The sequence below is a fragment of the Xiphophorus maculatus genome, chromosome 12 (genome assembly GCF_002775205.1).
Source record: "Xiphophorus maculatus strain JP 163 A chromosome 12, X_maculatus-5.0-male, whole genome shotgun sequence".
NCBI classification, from domain to species: domain Eukaryota; kingdom Metazoa; phylum Chordata; class Actinopteri; order Cyprinodontiformes; family Poeciliidae; genus Xiphophorus; species Xiphophorus maculatus.
Window position 1 is genome coordinate 21,812,185 of NC_036454.1, and position 17,491 is coordinate 21,829,675.

General features: G+C 38.9%; 3 protein-coding genes across 5 annotated transcripts in view; 1 reads left to right on the top strand and 2 right to left on the bottom strand.

Annotated features, from left to right (window-relative positions):
• The window catches only part of adgrv1 (adhesion G protein-coupled receptor V1), a 118,600-nt gene extending 111,407 nt beyond the window's left edge, over nucleotides 1-7,193 (bottom strand). For all 3 annotated transcript variants that reach the window (XM_023343662.1, XM_023343663.1, XM_023343661.1), the window contains exon 1: nucleotides 6,816-7,193. The gene's annotated coding sequence lies outside the window, so the exon portion shown is untranslated. The remainder of the gene's footprint in view (nucleotides 1-6,815) is intronic.
• A 1,543-nt stretch (nucleotides 7,194-8,736) lies between these two features.
• Nucleotides 8,737-13,564, top strand: lysmd3 (LysM domain containing 3). Its single transcript, XM_005815843.3, has 3 exons — nucleotides 8,737-8,853; nucleotides 10,764-11,040; nucleotides 12,086-13,564. The coding sequence occupies exons 2-3, from the start codon at nucleotides 10,774-10,776 to the stop codon at nucleotides 12,779-12,781; spliced, it is 963 nt and encodes a 320-aa protein (XP_005815900.1). The 5' UTR covers nucleotides 8,737-8,853; nucleotides 10,764-10,773; the 3' UTR covers nucleotides 12,782-13,564.
• Nucleotides 13,185-17,059, bottom strand: polr3g (RNA polymerase III subunit G). Its single transcript, XM_005815844.2, has 8 exons — nucleotides 16,779-17,059; nucleotides 16,517-16,648; nucleotides 15,241-15,370; nucleotides 14,676-14,741; nucleotides 14,527-14,583; nucleotides 14,376-14,443; nucleotides 13,856-13,978; nucleotides 13,185-13,779 (listed from the first exon to the last, which is right to left on the bottom strand). The coding sequence occupies exons 2-8, from the start codon at nucleotides 16,625-16,627 to the stop codon at nucleotides 13,690-13,692; spliced, it is 645 nt and encodes a 214-aa protein (XP_005815901.1). The 5' UTR covers nucleotides 16,628-16,648; nucleotides 16,779-17,059; the 3' UTR covers nucleotides 13,185-13,689.
• Nucleotides 17,060-17,491: the final 432 nt, after the last annotated feature.

Consider the following 17,491-nt stretch of genomic DNA (forward strand, 5'->3'; position numbering starts at 1 on the left):
GATCGGCTTGTGTATGATTGCCTCATGTTCCGTGTTTGGCACCAAACCACAGAGCCTCCTGTGCTGTTTATTGAACCAGGTCCTGTTTGAGCTGTTTTCCACACTAAGTGATGCCACCAGGCCAATAAGTGTCAGGCCCTACCTCAGAAACCACCCACCGCCCGTTCTCAGCCCAGCGCGGCCACGGCTGCCATTCCTACTTAGAGTCCCAGTCCATAATTGTGCTTCACATGTTATTCTGTCACTGGTATTTTTAGATCAGCAAATGTTTCCGCCGAATAGAAAAAAAACATAAGTTGGGGAGAAGAAATTAAGAAACGTAATAACTGGGTAGAGCTTAAACATGCATCTTTAAATCTGACAAAAGTTCCTTACTCATTGGATTTGTTTTGGAAAGCTCTGGGGCTGTATTTATTTTGAGAGGGGAAAACAAAAATCTTTCCACAAGAAGGAAATAACTTTTTCTTCACAGCAATGCTGGAGTCATATATTGCAACCAAAATGTCCGATTAAACCAGGGAGGACTCAGAAACCAATTGAATGGACACCTCTCTAAAGACGAAAAATCCAAGAGGACAGCCCTCTGACTATTGTCAGATGATACTTTTCAAAGCAACCACTTCTCCTTCAGGGGCAGGAGACTGCCAATCAAGTGTGCAATTTACTGTGAAAAAAGAAACAGAGAGAAAGCCAGAGCTTTCCTGATGCATTGTCCACACGGACTTGGTCGGCTGCTCTCAACTTCAGCCAATAACATCTCACATCTCCTACCAAAAACTAGAGTTTTCTTCTTTTGGCAGTGAGAAAGAAGGGATAAAAAGGGAAGTGGTTCCAATTGAGGAAAAGCAATTTTGAGTTTTTTCCAGTTTCTGCCGACTGATTGGCATGTATGACGGAGTGACAGAAAAAAAAAGAAAAAAACACTCCCAGAGGATTAAGCAAGATTTTGTCCTCAATAGCCTCACAGAGCAAAAAGAAAAAGTAGAAAGAGTATTGCTTCAATGCATGTAACAGGTTGGAGTCTGGATGAAATGCTAATTACTCTTCAAAGGAGTTCACAGGACCAGTTCAACACAGACGTTAGGCTCATTTTGAGAGAAAATTGGTTTGATTCACAACTTGGTGACCAGTGCACAAATTTAAGGAGCATTCTTTTGTTAGCTATGATCATGTTTAGCATACTGGCCACCTCTCCAACAGAGTCCAAAGCTTCATTTTTACACTAACTTATTTTTTAGTCTCAGCTCTACTCAATTATTTCCATAGGACATGCACCAACACACATCCTTGCTACACTGGATGCGAGGCATGCCCTCCTTTGGGAAAACTGAAACTATTTGCTAATTACTGTGTTGCCACTGTTAGTGGTACATGCCCGTAGGAACAAATTTATCTCCATTCTGTGAACAAATATTCTACATGAACCTGCTCACAAAGATATATCATAAGACAAATGTGGCATCCATATTGGATGCTTAAATTGGGGTTGGGTTCAGGACCTAGAAGTTTTGAAGATGGCATTGGACAATCTATTTGATATCTTTCTATTTTTCAGTTTTCTATTATAAAATATAAGACAGATTGCTAAAATTCAGGCTATTTGTCATTTGGAAAGAAATGTGTCATCTTGCAATAATAATGATCATCTATAACTGATGCTAAAACATTTCTCCACTGTTGATTCCAAAAGATTATCAATAGGTTCCAAGATACAGCTCTGGGAAAAAAAATTAAGAAACCACTTAAAATGAAATATGTTTGAGTAAAATGAACATTGTTCTTTTATTCTATGAACTACTGACAACTTGTCATGAAATTCCAAGCAAAAATGTAAATGAAGTTTATTTGCATTTATTTGAAAATGGTCAAAATAACAAAAACTATGCAGTGATTTCAGATTTCAGAAAATAATGCAAAGAAAACAAGTTCATAGTCATTTAGAATCAACAATACTAATGCATTAACTCAGGAAGAGTTCAGAAATCAATATTCGGTGGAATAACGATGAGGTTTTCAATGGGGTTCAATGCAGTGGTCTCTTTTTTCCCCAAGAGTTTTATAACTGAGCAAAAAGTATTGTGCATTAGTTAGTAACACAGTTGCACTACTGAATGTTACTCTTGTAGAGAAAGTAGCCTTTTAGATGTTGGGTAATTTTTTTAGATAAATAGGTTTTGTGAGCAAGCATGCTGAGTTCTCATCACAATTATTCTAAATCAATGTTAGAATAATTGATTTATTATGTTTTATTTATTATGTTTTAAATATATTATTTAAAACATATTTTATTGAGTTTGGGAAAATATCTATCAGTTATAAAACAATGAATTATCCTGATACTTAGATCGATCAATACATAACTAAATAAATCATGACTTATTTTTAAGAAAGAAAATGAACAATTGCTGTCTCTGATAAAATACATGACCTTTGTTTCTACCTAACAAATTTGGCCACATTTCAGTGGTTGGATGCTACAACCCCAGATGAGGATTTTGTGGAAAAAAGTAGTCTATTGAAGTCTACTGTATATAAAAGAAAAAATAATATTTATTTAATAAGTGGAAATAAATATGCAATAAGAATAAAAAAAGTGAAATTGTGCCCTTTTTATTCTGGCAATGCATTACAAAATAAGTTAGTTACTTGCAGACAATTAGTAGCTAAAAATAAGGAACAATTAAATCCTAGATTTGAATAAATAAAAACTCAACATGAACAAAAGATGAACAAACAATCAAATGGATGAACAGATTCAACAGCAGCTGCTTTCCTTGTTTTCAGTTCCAACAAAATCCAAGAGCAAATGCAAACTAATTTTATACATTAATTTTTAGGTTTTAAAAAGAGAGAAAAATCCAATCCAGATGTGAAAGTATGTGAAACGTGGTTCAATTTTGTCCAAATCAACCACTCAGAGATGTATGTGTAGCTCCTCTGCCAAACCAACACACACACAAACACGCCCGCACACACACACACACACACACACACACACACGCACACACACACACACACACACACACACACACCCCGCGCGCAAACAAAAGAGAGTATACAACGGATACATAACAGTACAATGTTTGCATGGATGCCAAAAGATTTGGTTTTCATCTCATCTGACTAGAGCACTTTTTTTGCACATGCTTGCTCTGTATAGTCAATTGTGAAAAGCACAAAAATAGATGCTTCTGAAATGCTGTGGCCCCTAGCAGCTTCTACATGTTTTCTAACAAACTTTCAAGGCCTTCACACAACAGTTGTGTATTAATACTGACTGTAAGTTTTGCACTTTATCTAGCAGTATAAAGTAAAGGTACTTATATACTGCTAGATAAAAGTACAGCACACAAATGCCAACCACACTTTTTTATGTTTATTTGTAAAAAAAAAAAAAAAAAGAATGAAAGAAGAAAAACACGCATACTTTTTCTTCCACTTCACATTTATGGACTATATTGTCTTGATAGATGATATAAAACCCCAGAGCACTGACATATGGGGCTATTATGTGACAAAATGTTAAAAGTGCAAGTGTTATGAATCCTTTCCAAGAAACGTTAGGTCAAGCCATAATGACCTGTATCAATAGTGTGTCTTTGAAGTAAACTGTTTTTCTGGTTGCTTCTTAAAGCTAATTTTGTCTCTAACGCAACAATAATAATGAGAGCAAGCAGTGGTAAAAATAAAAAAGCAACAGTAGGAGGACAGATGGCCATGAAGCTTTTCCAAATGAACAAAATGTATGATCCGCTCAATTTGTGCTCTTCAGAGCTGCTCAATTTCCAGGCTGTTTGCAACAAAAATGTAGACATTGCTGTTTGAGTTTGGCTGGATTTAATAGTACTGCGTAAACATAACAAAATGAAATGGATTTTGTCATGATTAACACAAAATGCTGCATAAATATACGATTATAATTATTATTTTTTTAAAAACAAGAAAGGAATTTCAAGAGACTATTCATCAGGTTCTTCTGAAATCAACTTTGGGTTTCATTACCTCAGAACAAAACAATAGGAATTTTGCATTGTTACATCCCCATGTTTACTTCTTCATGGAGCAAATTGTACAAAATTTTTTCACATTTGGTAATTTTAACACTCCAAACTTTAGTAAATGTTATGATTTCGTGTTCCAAAGTGGTGTATTTCCGAAAGGTGAAAGCAAAATGATACATGATTAACTTTTTTTTTTACTATCAGCAGTCATAAGTAAATACTCTGCATAACCACCTTCTTCTTCTACAGCTACAGCTGCAATGCTACTGTGTTTCTACCAGTTTTGCACATCTATAAGCTCTTGCACATGATTCTATGTAAAATAGCTCTAATTCAGTCATGATGGAGGGCCTCTGTGAACATTAATTGACACGTCTTGGCAAAGACAGTTAACATGATTGAGGTCTAAAACTTTGACTGATGTATGTGTTAGAACATGCTTATGAAACTGACCTATTAAATCAGCTCATGTCATCCTTAAATATCAAAAGATGTTTTATGTGAACATCTTCTGGCTTTTTATTTTCCAAACTAAATTATTTACATGGAAAATATTGCTATCTTTTGCTTATGTCTATTCAACGAGCATTTCTATAGGGACTGTGTTATATGACTATTTAACTGATTTAAATAGGATTAATAATAGTGTCCTCAACAAATAGTGAGGTTTATGAGCCTTTTCTATTGTTATTTTTAGGCCAAAAGCCGACATATTTTGGAGGTACTGGAATTTAACCATTCCTTTGTAGTTCTTGCTGAACATTTAGGCTTGTTGTCCTGCTTGAAATTTGCCCAGCCTCAAATTTTTGACTGTCATGTAGTCAGATTCTGTCCTTCCTAAAGAAAAGTAACACCACAGCATAGAGCTGCCACCACCTGATGCGCAGTGTTGACTTGTGCCACATATAGAGCTGTGTATGCGTCTTTTAAATGTCCTGAGGCAAACTGCAAACAGGACTTCTTGTTGCTTTCTTTCTACAGTGATTTTCTTATTGCTACTCTTCTATAAAGGCCAGATTGCGGAGGGCCTGCCAAACAGTTCTGTTGTCAACAGATTCTCCCACCTGAGCTGTGGGTCTCAGCGGCTCCTCCAGAGTTGTTGAACAACCATGTCTTGGTCAGTTTGCAGTTTTGCCATATTGTGTCCAGTTTTGAGTGACAGATTGAACCATGCTCCATGAGATGTCCAGCGCTTCGGGTGTTGCTTCACAACTCAACCTGCATTACATTTTGTGGGTTAAGAACACTTTTCCAAGGAGGTGTAAAGACCATCTTTGTTCAGCTTTTCCAAACAACGCTGCACCTGTGTCACACAGATCTGCCAGGGTAACCTGTTGCAGACCTGCACCGTTTCCTCCATTGCCACACACTGGGAATGGGATCTCCTCCCCAGCATCTCCACCAAACATCAATCTCCTCCTGTTTGTGACATTGAACACTTCAGCACCTCTCATAATGAACAGGCTACGCTTATGGCTCAGCCCCCCTTTTGTACTGTGCAGCCGTGGGGAGGGGGTGAGACAGAAGGGGAGCGAGGCAGGCAGTAAAACAGTTTCCGCCCAGTGAATCACATTCAGACCCTCACACAGGCGAATGGGGGCTGACCCCTGCCAGGCAATGACATAAACACTGACAAACAAAGGGACCCAAGCCTCTGGGCAAGTGAGGATCTTAGTGGACACCAAAGCTGCAAAGGCCAATCCAATGAGGCAGAGAGCGTAAGCGTCAAGAATATAAAACTTTTGGTTAATTTTTAAACAAAGAAACAGAAAAAAAAAATGCCTGAAATGTCCACAAATATAAAATGAACAATAGAGAAAGATGTGAAGTCTGATGCTGAGGAGGAGCAGGTGTAACTGCTGAATGGATACAGAAGCGGCTCTCACAATCCCCGGGGGAGAGAAAGGATTTAACTCTGCTGAGGCGCCACAGATGAAGCAACAATAGAGATTTGCCAGGGACGCACCAAGATGACATCACGTCAGATCAATTAGAGATAAGGAGAACGTGTTCAATAATTCACAGACTTAGAACCCTACCAGAACAACCGGCGTGATCTATAGAGCCTGGACATAAAGGCAGAGGCGCAAAGGACGGCTCCATAGGCGTTAATTTAACAGTAGCAGCACATGTGCGCAACTCAAAGTGTGCCAAGATTACTTATAGTCCGGGTAAGCCTATATAGATTAGTCGGCTGGGTCTATGAGAGAGGGTCCCCTCCCTTTGCTCTCCGTGTGTGCCAGTTGTTTTATTTCAGTGGGAGAGAGAAAACCTCACACAAAGCGCCGTGATCACAGTTGAGATCCTGGATGTAACCATGGAAGCGTTTGTCTCCGTCCTCAATGGGCTGCCCCGCCATTCATTTAAACTGATTGCGCTGAATCAATATTTAGGCTTTTCAATTTTATTAGCTGCTCCGAGGGGTATTTTTGGCTGGGCGCGAAAAGAAATTAGCAGTGGCCGAGCACTTTTAATCGTTTTCTTATAGTCTCACACAATGTGTCTGTCTTGGAGCCGTCTGGCATAATTGATGAGGAGGACCGCTACTCATTTGTTGCCTTTATTCTCTGCACTATTAATCTACCATTGACAATAGCTTATTGAACTAGTGATCATTAGGTCTCATTCCCCGGTTTAATAAATCTATAAATCGTTGTCTTGGAAGTCATCATTAAGTCTTTTGTTAGAATCGATCTTTTAAAGTTGTTCTGATTGCCTGACGTTTTTAAGGTTGGCGACCAAAACCCAGAACAGCAGAGGGACAAGACCTAAATAAATAAATAAGGAGCGTTAGAATAAATCGTGTGAACTTACCTGACACCTTGCTTAGTCCTTTCAGTCCTAGATAATTTACAATATCTTTACTGCCCTGGATAACATCGGTGGGCGCTCCAAAACTCCTCAGCTCCGCCTATATTCCCAATCGCCAGACATTTAAAACGGCATGTTGATTTTTAGCTTCCCCGAGAGCAGCGTGGGATGGAGCGCGTCTGTCACCTAACGGGGCTGGAGCCGGGTGCAATGTGCCAAACTGCGCGGGTTCCCTTCTTCCCTTCCTTCCCCGGAGTGTTTCGGAGCCGCTTTCTCTCTTTCTCTCTCTCTCTACACCTCACGACTCCGCGCTGACTGCCGCCATGTGGGAGCTCCTACTGTATGAGATTAGTTTATAGCTACTCAGAGGCTCAAGCTCATATGTCTGTGAAGTCTAATGAGACGCGATGTTTTAATCCTGTTTCGCCTCGTACGGGGAGAACACGTAGTGCGCCATATGTTCGCCGACGGCGCCACCGTGTGGAATATAAAGGTGTAGCTTCGGTTCGGTCACGGTGTTCGGTTCTGACTATCTGTGCTACCAAGTCAGATTTTCCGCAGCACGGATAGATAGCTATGTCTATCTGTCAGAGCTACGAGTCTAAAACTTTTACCGTGATGTTTACAAACCGAAAACTGCAGCGGGTTGTGTTAATGTTGAATATTATCATTGGATATCATTCTTTGTGTGACTGGGAGGAGTTATACTTAGCACGGCATTGGAACAATTTATATAGACGACAAAAACACAAAAATATCACCTCCTTCATCAGAATATCCTATGCGTTTAAGGGGAAAAGCTATCGCAGATGTTTGCACTAATCATTTTATGAGAATATCCTACCTTTTAAAATATATTTCAAATATTTGTAAGAATGAAACGGTATCAGACGGGTGATTTTTTAAAATTGAAATTAAATTAAACACATACATCTACAAATACAGAAGCTCTTTTTTGCGCATTAATACGTTGTACGGCAGTCTATGCAGCGTAGCCACAATGTGTCCACCGAACTGCGCTGATAGGATATGCTTAATATACACTATTACACCGCTATGACACAGCTTCAATATCTCACAAAATATCGCAACCAACATGCTCCATTTAGTTCACGAGTAATTAATCTGTTGTTTTACGGGTTTCTTCGTTAAGGACGACTGTTGACATAAGATATGAGAGCAACAATGAGCATCTCCATTAATTAACAGCCGCTGCAGCACTGGATTCTCTTTGACCTGCTTCAAAAATAAATATTTCCAACCTGGCACAAACAAATTATTGCACCTTAGCTCACTTCTAGCACACAAACAATTATAGCAGCACTATGCTGTAAGTGCTTCTAAATATAACTAACAAATGTTTTATTTAGTTCAAACAGGTCTTTAAAAACAAGCAATTTGTAGGACAGAAAAAAATCATGCGTACATAACCAACTAAATAACCACTCCTTACCACTCCTTTCCTGTTTGAAAATAACTTATTTAATCCCATCCTTTATCTCAATTTAATGACTTAGTTACAATGCCCTAATTATCAAAAATTTGTAATTAAAACAATGTTATAATATTAATGTTCCTGTTCGATATACTGTGCTAAAGAGCCAACAAATAAACTATATTACATAGACAAAATGGTTACATGTTTAATATTGTCTCTTTTTCTGTCATCTCAAAGGACTCTGTATACCATCACTAGCCACAAATAGTGTTAAAATGTACATTTTCTGTCAGTAACTAATGTCACATATGTTCTGCGTAATACTAAAACAATAACTATGGTTGGGTTTAATTCTGTTTCATGCTCAGTCTTTAGTGTACGACAGTTCACATTGCTTTTGGCACCATCTCGTGGTAAAAATAGAGAAGTACGTTTAGACGGCGACAGCGTCATTACGTAAATATACTGTTGACGTGGCCTGAACAGTGGAAACAGCACGTACGTAAGAAACCAACTAGCGTTAAGGTGAGACCGAAAAAATAATCCTGCGGAATTATGGGAATTACCGTGGACCATTAGCTGCACTGGTTTCTCATGTAACAGGTAAAGACAATTGTTAATGAATATCCGTAAATCTAATTCCGACTGCAGTTAAACAGCTACAAAGCTTATTAACGTCAACTAAATATTCCTATGTGGACGCAAGGTAGCACTAGCCTAGCTTAGCTTCAACTAACCGATCTCACTTCGCTTTCAAGCGAAAGAGAAAACTATTAATGTACACTGCGTTGTTGTCTTAAGATTAACCCAACAGGTAACTCAAATCTTTAGTTTTAACATTATTTTTGCGCGTTTTTGTTTCACATCAATGTCCCCTGCCTGACTTTAGTTGACTCAAACTCAGTTTATTGGGATAAAATCGGTCATTGGCTCGTTCGACACAAAGTAAGATGAACTCTTTTATGTGGCATTTACGCAATAGCTGCGCTTATCACACCCATAAATGGCCGATGAACTAAATGAGTTGTTTTAAGTAAATACATTTGAATTGAAATTGTTTTTGTACTCTAGCTTTGTGTTGGCTAAGATGCTCCTCTTTTACTTAACCTTGTAGTTTTTTACTTTAAGTGATTGTGCGGAAACCACGTGTGGGTTCTGATATCAGGTGCAGTAAGTCCAAAGGGACAGGCTCTTGATCTGATAAAATGTCAACCAACTGTCTTGACTGATCTAAGTGTGCGGACTTAAATAGCAAAGTGTTCTGCTATATCTACTCATCTATTTATCTTCGTATTTTTAGAGAGGAGACTTGCCAGTTTGGTCTTGAATTGCCATAAAAGTTATATAAACTGGCTTTAGTGTTGTGATATATCAGTATATCGTAATCCATTTAAGAATATAAACTCATAAGCATAAAAGTAACTTTATTTAGTGCAGAGTTTACATTTAAGATTGCATTTGCAGCTGTTGCTGGGATCATAAGTTTGTGGCCTGCTCCCAATTTCTGGTTTTCGGAAACTTTTACCTGGGAATATTAATTCCCAGATAGTTTTTTTTTTCTACCTTCCCTGCCACAAGCAGCCATGATTATTTATTTTATGAGGAACGGAACCACATTGCAGTTAAGTTGACTATTTCAACTTAAAGAAGTTAAGAGACACAATAGCTTGTACCTGTCTGACACCAAACTATCTATCTTATCCTGTTTCGTATGTTCTGGACATCATCTAGTCAGGACCGTGTATTTATTAATCCCTAAATAACACTTCTGTAGCCGATGACGACAGACTTTTGATTCTATAAATAAATAAATCTGGATGTCGGATTTATTCAATGTTCTGACCTTACATCAGATTTTTCCATCATTATGGGTTCTTTTGATTAAAGGACATTAGGATATTTCTTTCAGTTATGCTGTATCGGGCCAAACTTGCATGTATTGGTAAAAATGTTTTGTCATATCTGTTCAATTATTTTTGCACAAATGTGCTTGTGCATGCTGTGTGAACAAATAACTTTTTCATCCATCCATTTTCTAACACCCTTGTCCCTAGTGGGGTCGGGAGGGCTGCTGGTGCCTATCTCCAGCTAACGTTCTGGGCTAGAGGCAGGGTTCACCCTGGACAGGTCGCCAGTCTGTCGCAGGGCAACACAAAGACAGACAGGACAAACAACCATGCACACACACACACACCTAGGGAGAATTTAGAGAGACCAATTAACCTAACAGTCATGTTTTTGGACTGTGGGAGGAAGCTGGAGTACCCGGAGAAAACCCACGCATACACAGGAAGAACATGCGAACTCCATGCAGAAAGACCTCAGGCCGGGAATCGAACCCAGGACCTTCTTGCAACAGTGGAAACAGTGCTACCAACTGCGCCACTGTGCAGCCCTTAACTTTTTTACAATTTTAAGATTCGTTTAACTAACTAAAGCAGTGTTAGTGAATTTTCTGGGTATGTGTTAACTAAATATATATGGAAGTAAGGCATCTGTACTCTTTTTCTCAGAGTGAGGAAAATGTCCAGTAGAAGTCAACACTATGGGTTCCAGTCAGCCACCATGGTGCAGCCGGCCAATGGTGGCCATGCCTACCTGTTTGGGACCAACGGCTCAGAAAACGACCTGTCGGAGGAGGATGGAGAAAGCTTTGAGCTCCGATCACGGGGTAAGGAGAGGCTGCGGAAGAGCACGTCCAAGGAGCGACTGGACGACATCATCTACCTTAGCAGAGACGTCCAGGAGGGTGACACCCTGAACAGCATTGCCCTGCAGTACCACTGCTCAGTATGTCCTGTTTTTTTAAATTTTATTTTTAACCATTTTTAAGCATACAGAACTGTCCTCTCCCCCTCGATTTGTAGCAAAATGTGAGTTATTGAATGAGTTCAGACTTAAGATATCTAATTCGCAAAATGTTTTTGAAAGTAATGTGGGATAATCATCCCTCTCTAATCTCAGAGTGAACATACACATTATGTGGTGAAGATGGTGAAGCTTACTTTTATTTTGTTTGAAGACGTGTAACGCTCTGACTTTACACCAGCTGCGTTGGGTTTGCTTTGCAAGGCTAAATTTGCATAACTGCAGCTACATTTTTGTACTCATATCACTCACCTTGTTCCAGTTTAATCGACAGTCTGAAGTAGAAAATGTTTTGTGTAATTCATGGCTGATTTCATCCAAAATGAAACTAGTCATTCACTTAACTGAAAGGAAATGCAACTAATAATACATTTAAAAAGAACTGAAAAGGGTTCTTACTGAGCTCAGTGCTGTCGGCAAATATTTAGCTAAATTTTTTTGTTAACTGTTCCCTTATTCCAAAATAGACACTACAGTATAAACCACGAAGCCTGAGCTTCTCGCGCAGCCCCTTATGTATCATCTTGCGAGCCAAAATGAAAATGATGATGTTCTGGAAATGCGGCACCATTTGTGTAAAAGCCTGCCACAGACATTGCAATTATGTCCTGGAAGCTTGCAGCCATCCGAGTACAGAAGTATTGGATAATTTTGCAGCATAAGCAAAGCAGCTCTGTGAGCAAGAGCCTGACCAGCATGATGGGGAGGGGAATAAGGAAAAAGAATCTTGTTTAAATTTTTGCCCTTCGATTTCAATAGATTTAGTCCGTTCTCAAAAAGGAATTATGCTGATCTAAGCAGGAAGCTGCTACCAATACCTAGCTAAAGTGTTAGGTACAGTTTTTGGCATTCTGCATTAAATATATCAAATGTTTTCTCCTGTGTCAGACTGTTTACGTATTTTTAAAAAAACACTAATAACTCAATGTAGAGTATAAGATGCTATTAAATGATTGTTGTTTTGTAGGTGGCGGACATTAAACGAGCCAACAACCTCCTGACAGAACAGGACTTCTTCGCTCTGCGTTCTATAAAAATTCCCGTGAGGCGTTTCAGTGTGCTCACAGAGACTCACAACGCCGGTCCTCCCAAACCCGTGTCGCCCACCGGGGTCAGACGGGTCGCCCAGGTTTCACCCGCCGCGCCTCTCCCCACAGAGTCCTCCACGGACTCCTGTTCTTCCACCGACAGCGTTGAAGGATTCCTCCTGGAGAAGGACAAGGACATTGAGCAGCTGGTGAAATCCACGGGCCCGTCCCGGAGCAGCCTCAGCGAGGTCGTGTCGTCTTTGACAGTGCAGCAGCCGCTGCTGGGGGAGGCGGGGTATAAACCAGCGCAGAGAAAGGACCCCTACTACGGAGCGGACTGGGGCATGAGATGGTGGACGGCCGTGGCCATCATGCTGTTTGTCGGCATCATCACACCTGTGTTTTATCTGCTCTACTATGAGGTTCTCATGAAAGCCGAGGTTAGCCACCACGGTACGCCTATCCAGACCAATGGCGACGGGCAACAGGAACAGCTGAAAAGTAAAACTTTGGACGTTAACAGCAAAGACGGAGATCCTGCGAAGGGACTTAAACTGCCCGCCCAAATAAACCCACAGGGAGGCGGTGCAGACGAGGGCAATGCTGTTAAAAAGTCATTGCATGAGAAAACATAGCAGAACTTTGATTCCCACATGTCATAAACTAAGTAAATTAATATTTTTCCCCATTTTCAAAAGGTCTTATATTGATTAAAATAGTTTAAAAGGATTTGCTGGGATCGACTGAAAACGGTAAAGGCAGGTAAATGGGTAGTGTTGCAATAATGTTTGTTTCAGTCTATTCATTTAGATGCTTTTGAAACTAGGAGCATTGAAGGGCTGAAACTAACCTCACATTGGAGTGGTAGGTCAGCTGTTGTACCCAGTAGGAATTACATGTTTTTCTTTGTAATTTATACTGGTGCATTTAAGCCAGCTGTAAAGGAATATGTATTTTAAAAACATTAGATGCATTATTTTTTCTTTTATTTATTCCATGATAAATCAGTGGCTGTATCTTCAAACATTTTTACAAACCTTTTTTTTTTTTTTTTTTTTTTTCCCAAAACAAGATTGGAACTAAACCACTTACTGTTTTCAGAGGTAGACTGCTTCCACTGTGGTTGATTAGGATTAATTTATTGTGAAAGCAGCTTTAGTTTTACCATCAGTATTGAAATTCCAGTTGAAACCTTGATTCTATTTTTTGCTGGCTATTGAGAACCACCTCATAGTTCCCATTGAAAACTGGGAACATGCTTTGACTTGTAATCACGTGAACTTTTAGACCTTGCTATAGCCCTTTTATTTCATCACAGTGTTATTTTGATTTTGACACAGCATAATTGAGAAAATGACAGAATGTGCCTTTAAACTGGTCCAGCTTGGAAAATAAATAAATATATTTTCAATACATTATTTCCTACTGAAAAATTTCACACACTCTTATTTACAATGTTGTTCAGGGAAAATCTGTAGCACAAAATAAAGAACCGCTCTGCGAAAAGTGTTAACTCAAACGTTTGCGTGGGAGCCCCGTCGCTTCAGTATGTTGCTTCTCCATCCATGTTGTCGTCGCTGTCGGCAGCAAAATCTTCGCCGTTGTCGAAGTAGCTCTCAATGTAGTCATTGTCCTACAGAGAAGCAAACGCAACAGTAAACTCAGGCGTTACATGAAGTAGAATGTTTTCAAATCAGCTCTTCATTTACCTCTTCGAGGTCTTCTTCCTCATATTCTTCCTCCTCTATTTCTTCCTCTTCCTCATTTTTTGCTTTCTTCTCTGGCTCATCGTCTGACTTTTCAGCATTTCCGTCATCTTTCTTTTCCAGTTCCTGTCATGTCAACATACCTGACTGAGACTCAAGAATATCTTTCTTTTTTCAAAAGTAACCTGTTTCACATTCTGGTACACCGTAGCTGCAAACTTCAATGCCTCACCGGGATTTTCTGTGTTAAATCGACACAATGTGGGGCATAATGTCGAAGTGAATATGTGGGTTTACAGTTGACAACATAAATAACTTTAAAGTGCGACATACAAATTTGCTATGATGCCTTTAATCTATATTATAAAAACTGTGAAATATATAAATGGTGAAACTTTAAATGTTTTAAGCTTTTTTTGTGAACACTGCACAAATTCAGAGCCCACAAAGAAAGCAATAAACAATCTTGGGACGTGCAGTAAGCTCTCAGTAGGTACACATAAGGAAAAGAGAAGAAACTCACATCTAATTTGCTCAGAACATCTGCTGCCTCTTTGCTTGAACCTTTTCCACTCTTCTTATTCTTAGTGGCTGAAATGGTGAAATATATAAAAAGACGTCCATGTTATAGTCGCAAAGTCAAATCTGTTACACACATGACGGCTTTAACGTACCTTTTGTTCGAGGTTTTTTTGTTCGGGGCATCAGTTCTTTTGGAAAAAGGTTCCAGTCTAAAACAACAACAAAGATAAGTGCATTTGTTTCAGGGTGATTTTTTTATTAAGTTGTGGTTAGTATTATAGGGTTAGTATTATATACTAACCTGGAGTCCATGCCTCATCTTCAATCTGTCTCTGCTTCAGGTATCTCTCCGTGTATTTCTCCACATCTGTTTTGTGAAAACAAGAGCAACCTCAATTTGTCTTGAGATAACTGCAAAGTTATACCACACATCTGAAGTGTTTTTGATTCAATTATTGATCCTTGGCCATTACGCCTGTAATTTAAAAAGTTGGCAGCATTACTTACTGTTGCATTTTCATTTCCTGTTCAAAACGCTTCACTTGTGGAAAAAGTGAGGCCCTGTGCTTCATGAGCTCAATTCACCTGATAACACTTAGAAATAAAACACTGAACTACTTGCTCAAAACAGTAACTGTGAAATTCTTGTAATGATAAACTAAAGAAATCAGATTAAAACTGCAAGCTGAGATGGCAGCTATAACTCAATCCTGCCAGAAATATGCTCTTTCCCTTTTCCTTGATGTCACCCATATTAAATGTCTTAGGCCCTAAAAGCTGCATTAGCTTCCATTCCAGCAGTCCAAATTGTTTTCCTGCAGAAATTCTCACACGTCAGCTCTCTAATGGACCACTCCGCTCCTCACCTGCTCTGCTGGACTGTGCTTTGATATTGTGAGGCAGCCGCTGCATCACGCCTCTCATTTCCTGCTTCAGGGCCAGCATGTAGTCTTCGTCTTCACCAACTTTCAGTGGAACTGGTTTAAAGTCCGTGTTCTGTAGAATATCAGATTTTTTTTACGATGAAAAAAATATGTAGGTACAGACATTTAAGAAAGTATTGCAACATGACTTTGTTGAGTTGCATCACAAAACAGACAAAAAAGTGAAATGACCTTTTAGCCTTTGAGACAGTTTGATTGTTTTTTATTGATTAGATTTAATTATGCTTACAAGTTTTACAAGGAAGTTGACATTTTCAAGTTTGCAGTTGGAAATATTAGCAAAAAGATCTTCAGGAATCCAAATTCCAAATGGAAAAATCAGGGGTTTCTCACCATTTCCTGCAAAAATGCAGTGTGAATGCTGCGAGCTGAATATTTTTTGTGAAAATTTCAGAAGCATTCGAAGTCAACTATAGAAGACATGCAGAAATGTAAGAAACAGCCAGAAGCAGCAGAATAAATCAAAGGCCTTCAAAACGCAAAGAAAAAAACTGTAGAAGAGGAATGAAAACTTTTAGTTAATGCAGAGATCACATCCAAAAAGTATTAGAGATTCATGCAGAACACTGTTTACAAAGCTAAACTGTAAGATTGCAGCAGTTTACAAGCTAGAGCTAGCTGAAATACTAATAATAGAATCGAGGGAAGGACTAGCACCTTGATGTACAGTAACATACTCTGTGCAGTGTGGGAAAAAAAACATGTAAAAGATCAAATTAGCTAAAAAGTTACAAGGTTGGAAGGAGGGTTGAATACAATTTGTCAGAATGTCCAATGATTGATGTATGTAACAACATCTAATCATCTATTTAACTGTCAAATAGGTGGAAAATCAATTCTTTGTAGTGTCTAAAGCTCCAAGTTTATGCATTACTATTAATCTTTTGGGGAAAACATAGAGGCTGATTTAATTCATTTTAGAAATACAGACTTGAAAAATATCCGAGCAATGGGAAAGAAACTATAGTTAAGCCAAATGTGAATATCCTTTTTTCACAAATTGTTTATATGGCTTTAACAGAACTAGTAAAATTGTCCTTTTACCATCTTGAGTGTTTATAGACTTGGGACTGATATAAACAGAGGATTACATCCCACCCTTTGGAAATACAACTTTGGATGTTTAACAGTGAAATAAAAACTGACAGGTTATCCTGGGCTCCTTGTGTGTCTCTGTATGAGAGTGTGTGTTTCTTACTGGATACAGCGGGCTGGGCCCCACCCTGGCCTCTGGCATGCTGCCTCTGCCGATGCCCAGAGCTTCTATGTTGAAGGTAAAGGCGCCCACCCCACGGCCCTTGCCTGCCATGACTGCAGCTCTGCCCTGTAGCTGCAAAACGTCAATAGTCAACTTCCTTGAACACGTGTTCACACAACTCAGAATGATTTAATCATCAATGCAGCATTAGTCAGCACATAACGTAAAACATCAGATGAATGCATTCAGTCAAAATACTCACTTTGAGAGTGTTATTAGAGAACTCCTTGAATTACAAACTAGACGTCTGTTCCACGGATATAAAACACCATTTAGCTGCTACTGAGTCTCCTCCACGTTTTCAGTCCTGGTTTGTCAACAGTTAGCTTGTCTGAGTAATCTCTCGTTTTAGTCAATTAATCTGGTGAAAATAATAAAAGAACCACCTCTTAGTGAGATTTATATTACTTTAACGTGTACCGGCGTGGCAACGTGTGCACACTGTGCGAACTACAGACACAAGACACCGATGTGTCGGTCGTGAACGAGCTGTCTTAGTCAGCTAACTCGTTCAATTGAACGATGGGATCAGATTCCCTTTTAGAGAGTCTGGACTTTTCCATTTAATCCCTGCCTGAGTCTAAAGCTGAAGTATACGCCCACACACACACACACACACACACACACACACACACACACACACACACACACACACACACACACACACATATATATATATATATATATATATATATATATATATATATATATATATATATATATATATATATATATATATATATATATATATATTTTTTTTTTTTTTTTTAAAGGCATACATATTAACAGGGCATGGCTCAGCTCTATTCTAAATTTGGAAGTCAGATCTGGGAGTGCCATCATATGTTGAGTGGGTTTTTGTTTTTTGGAATTGGTAATTTATTTGGTGATTAGACTTCAAAGGCTGATAATATT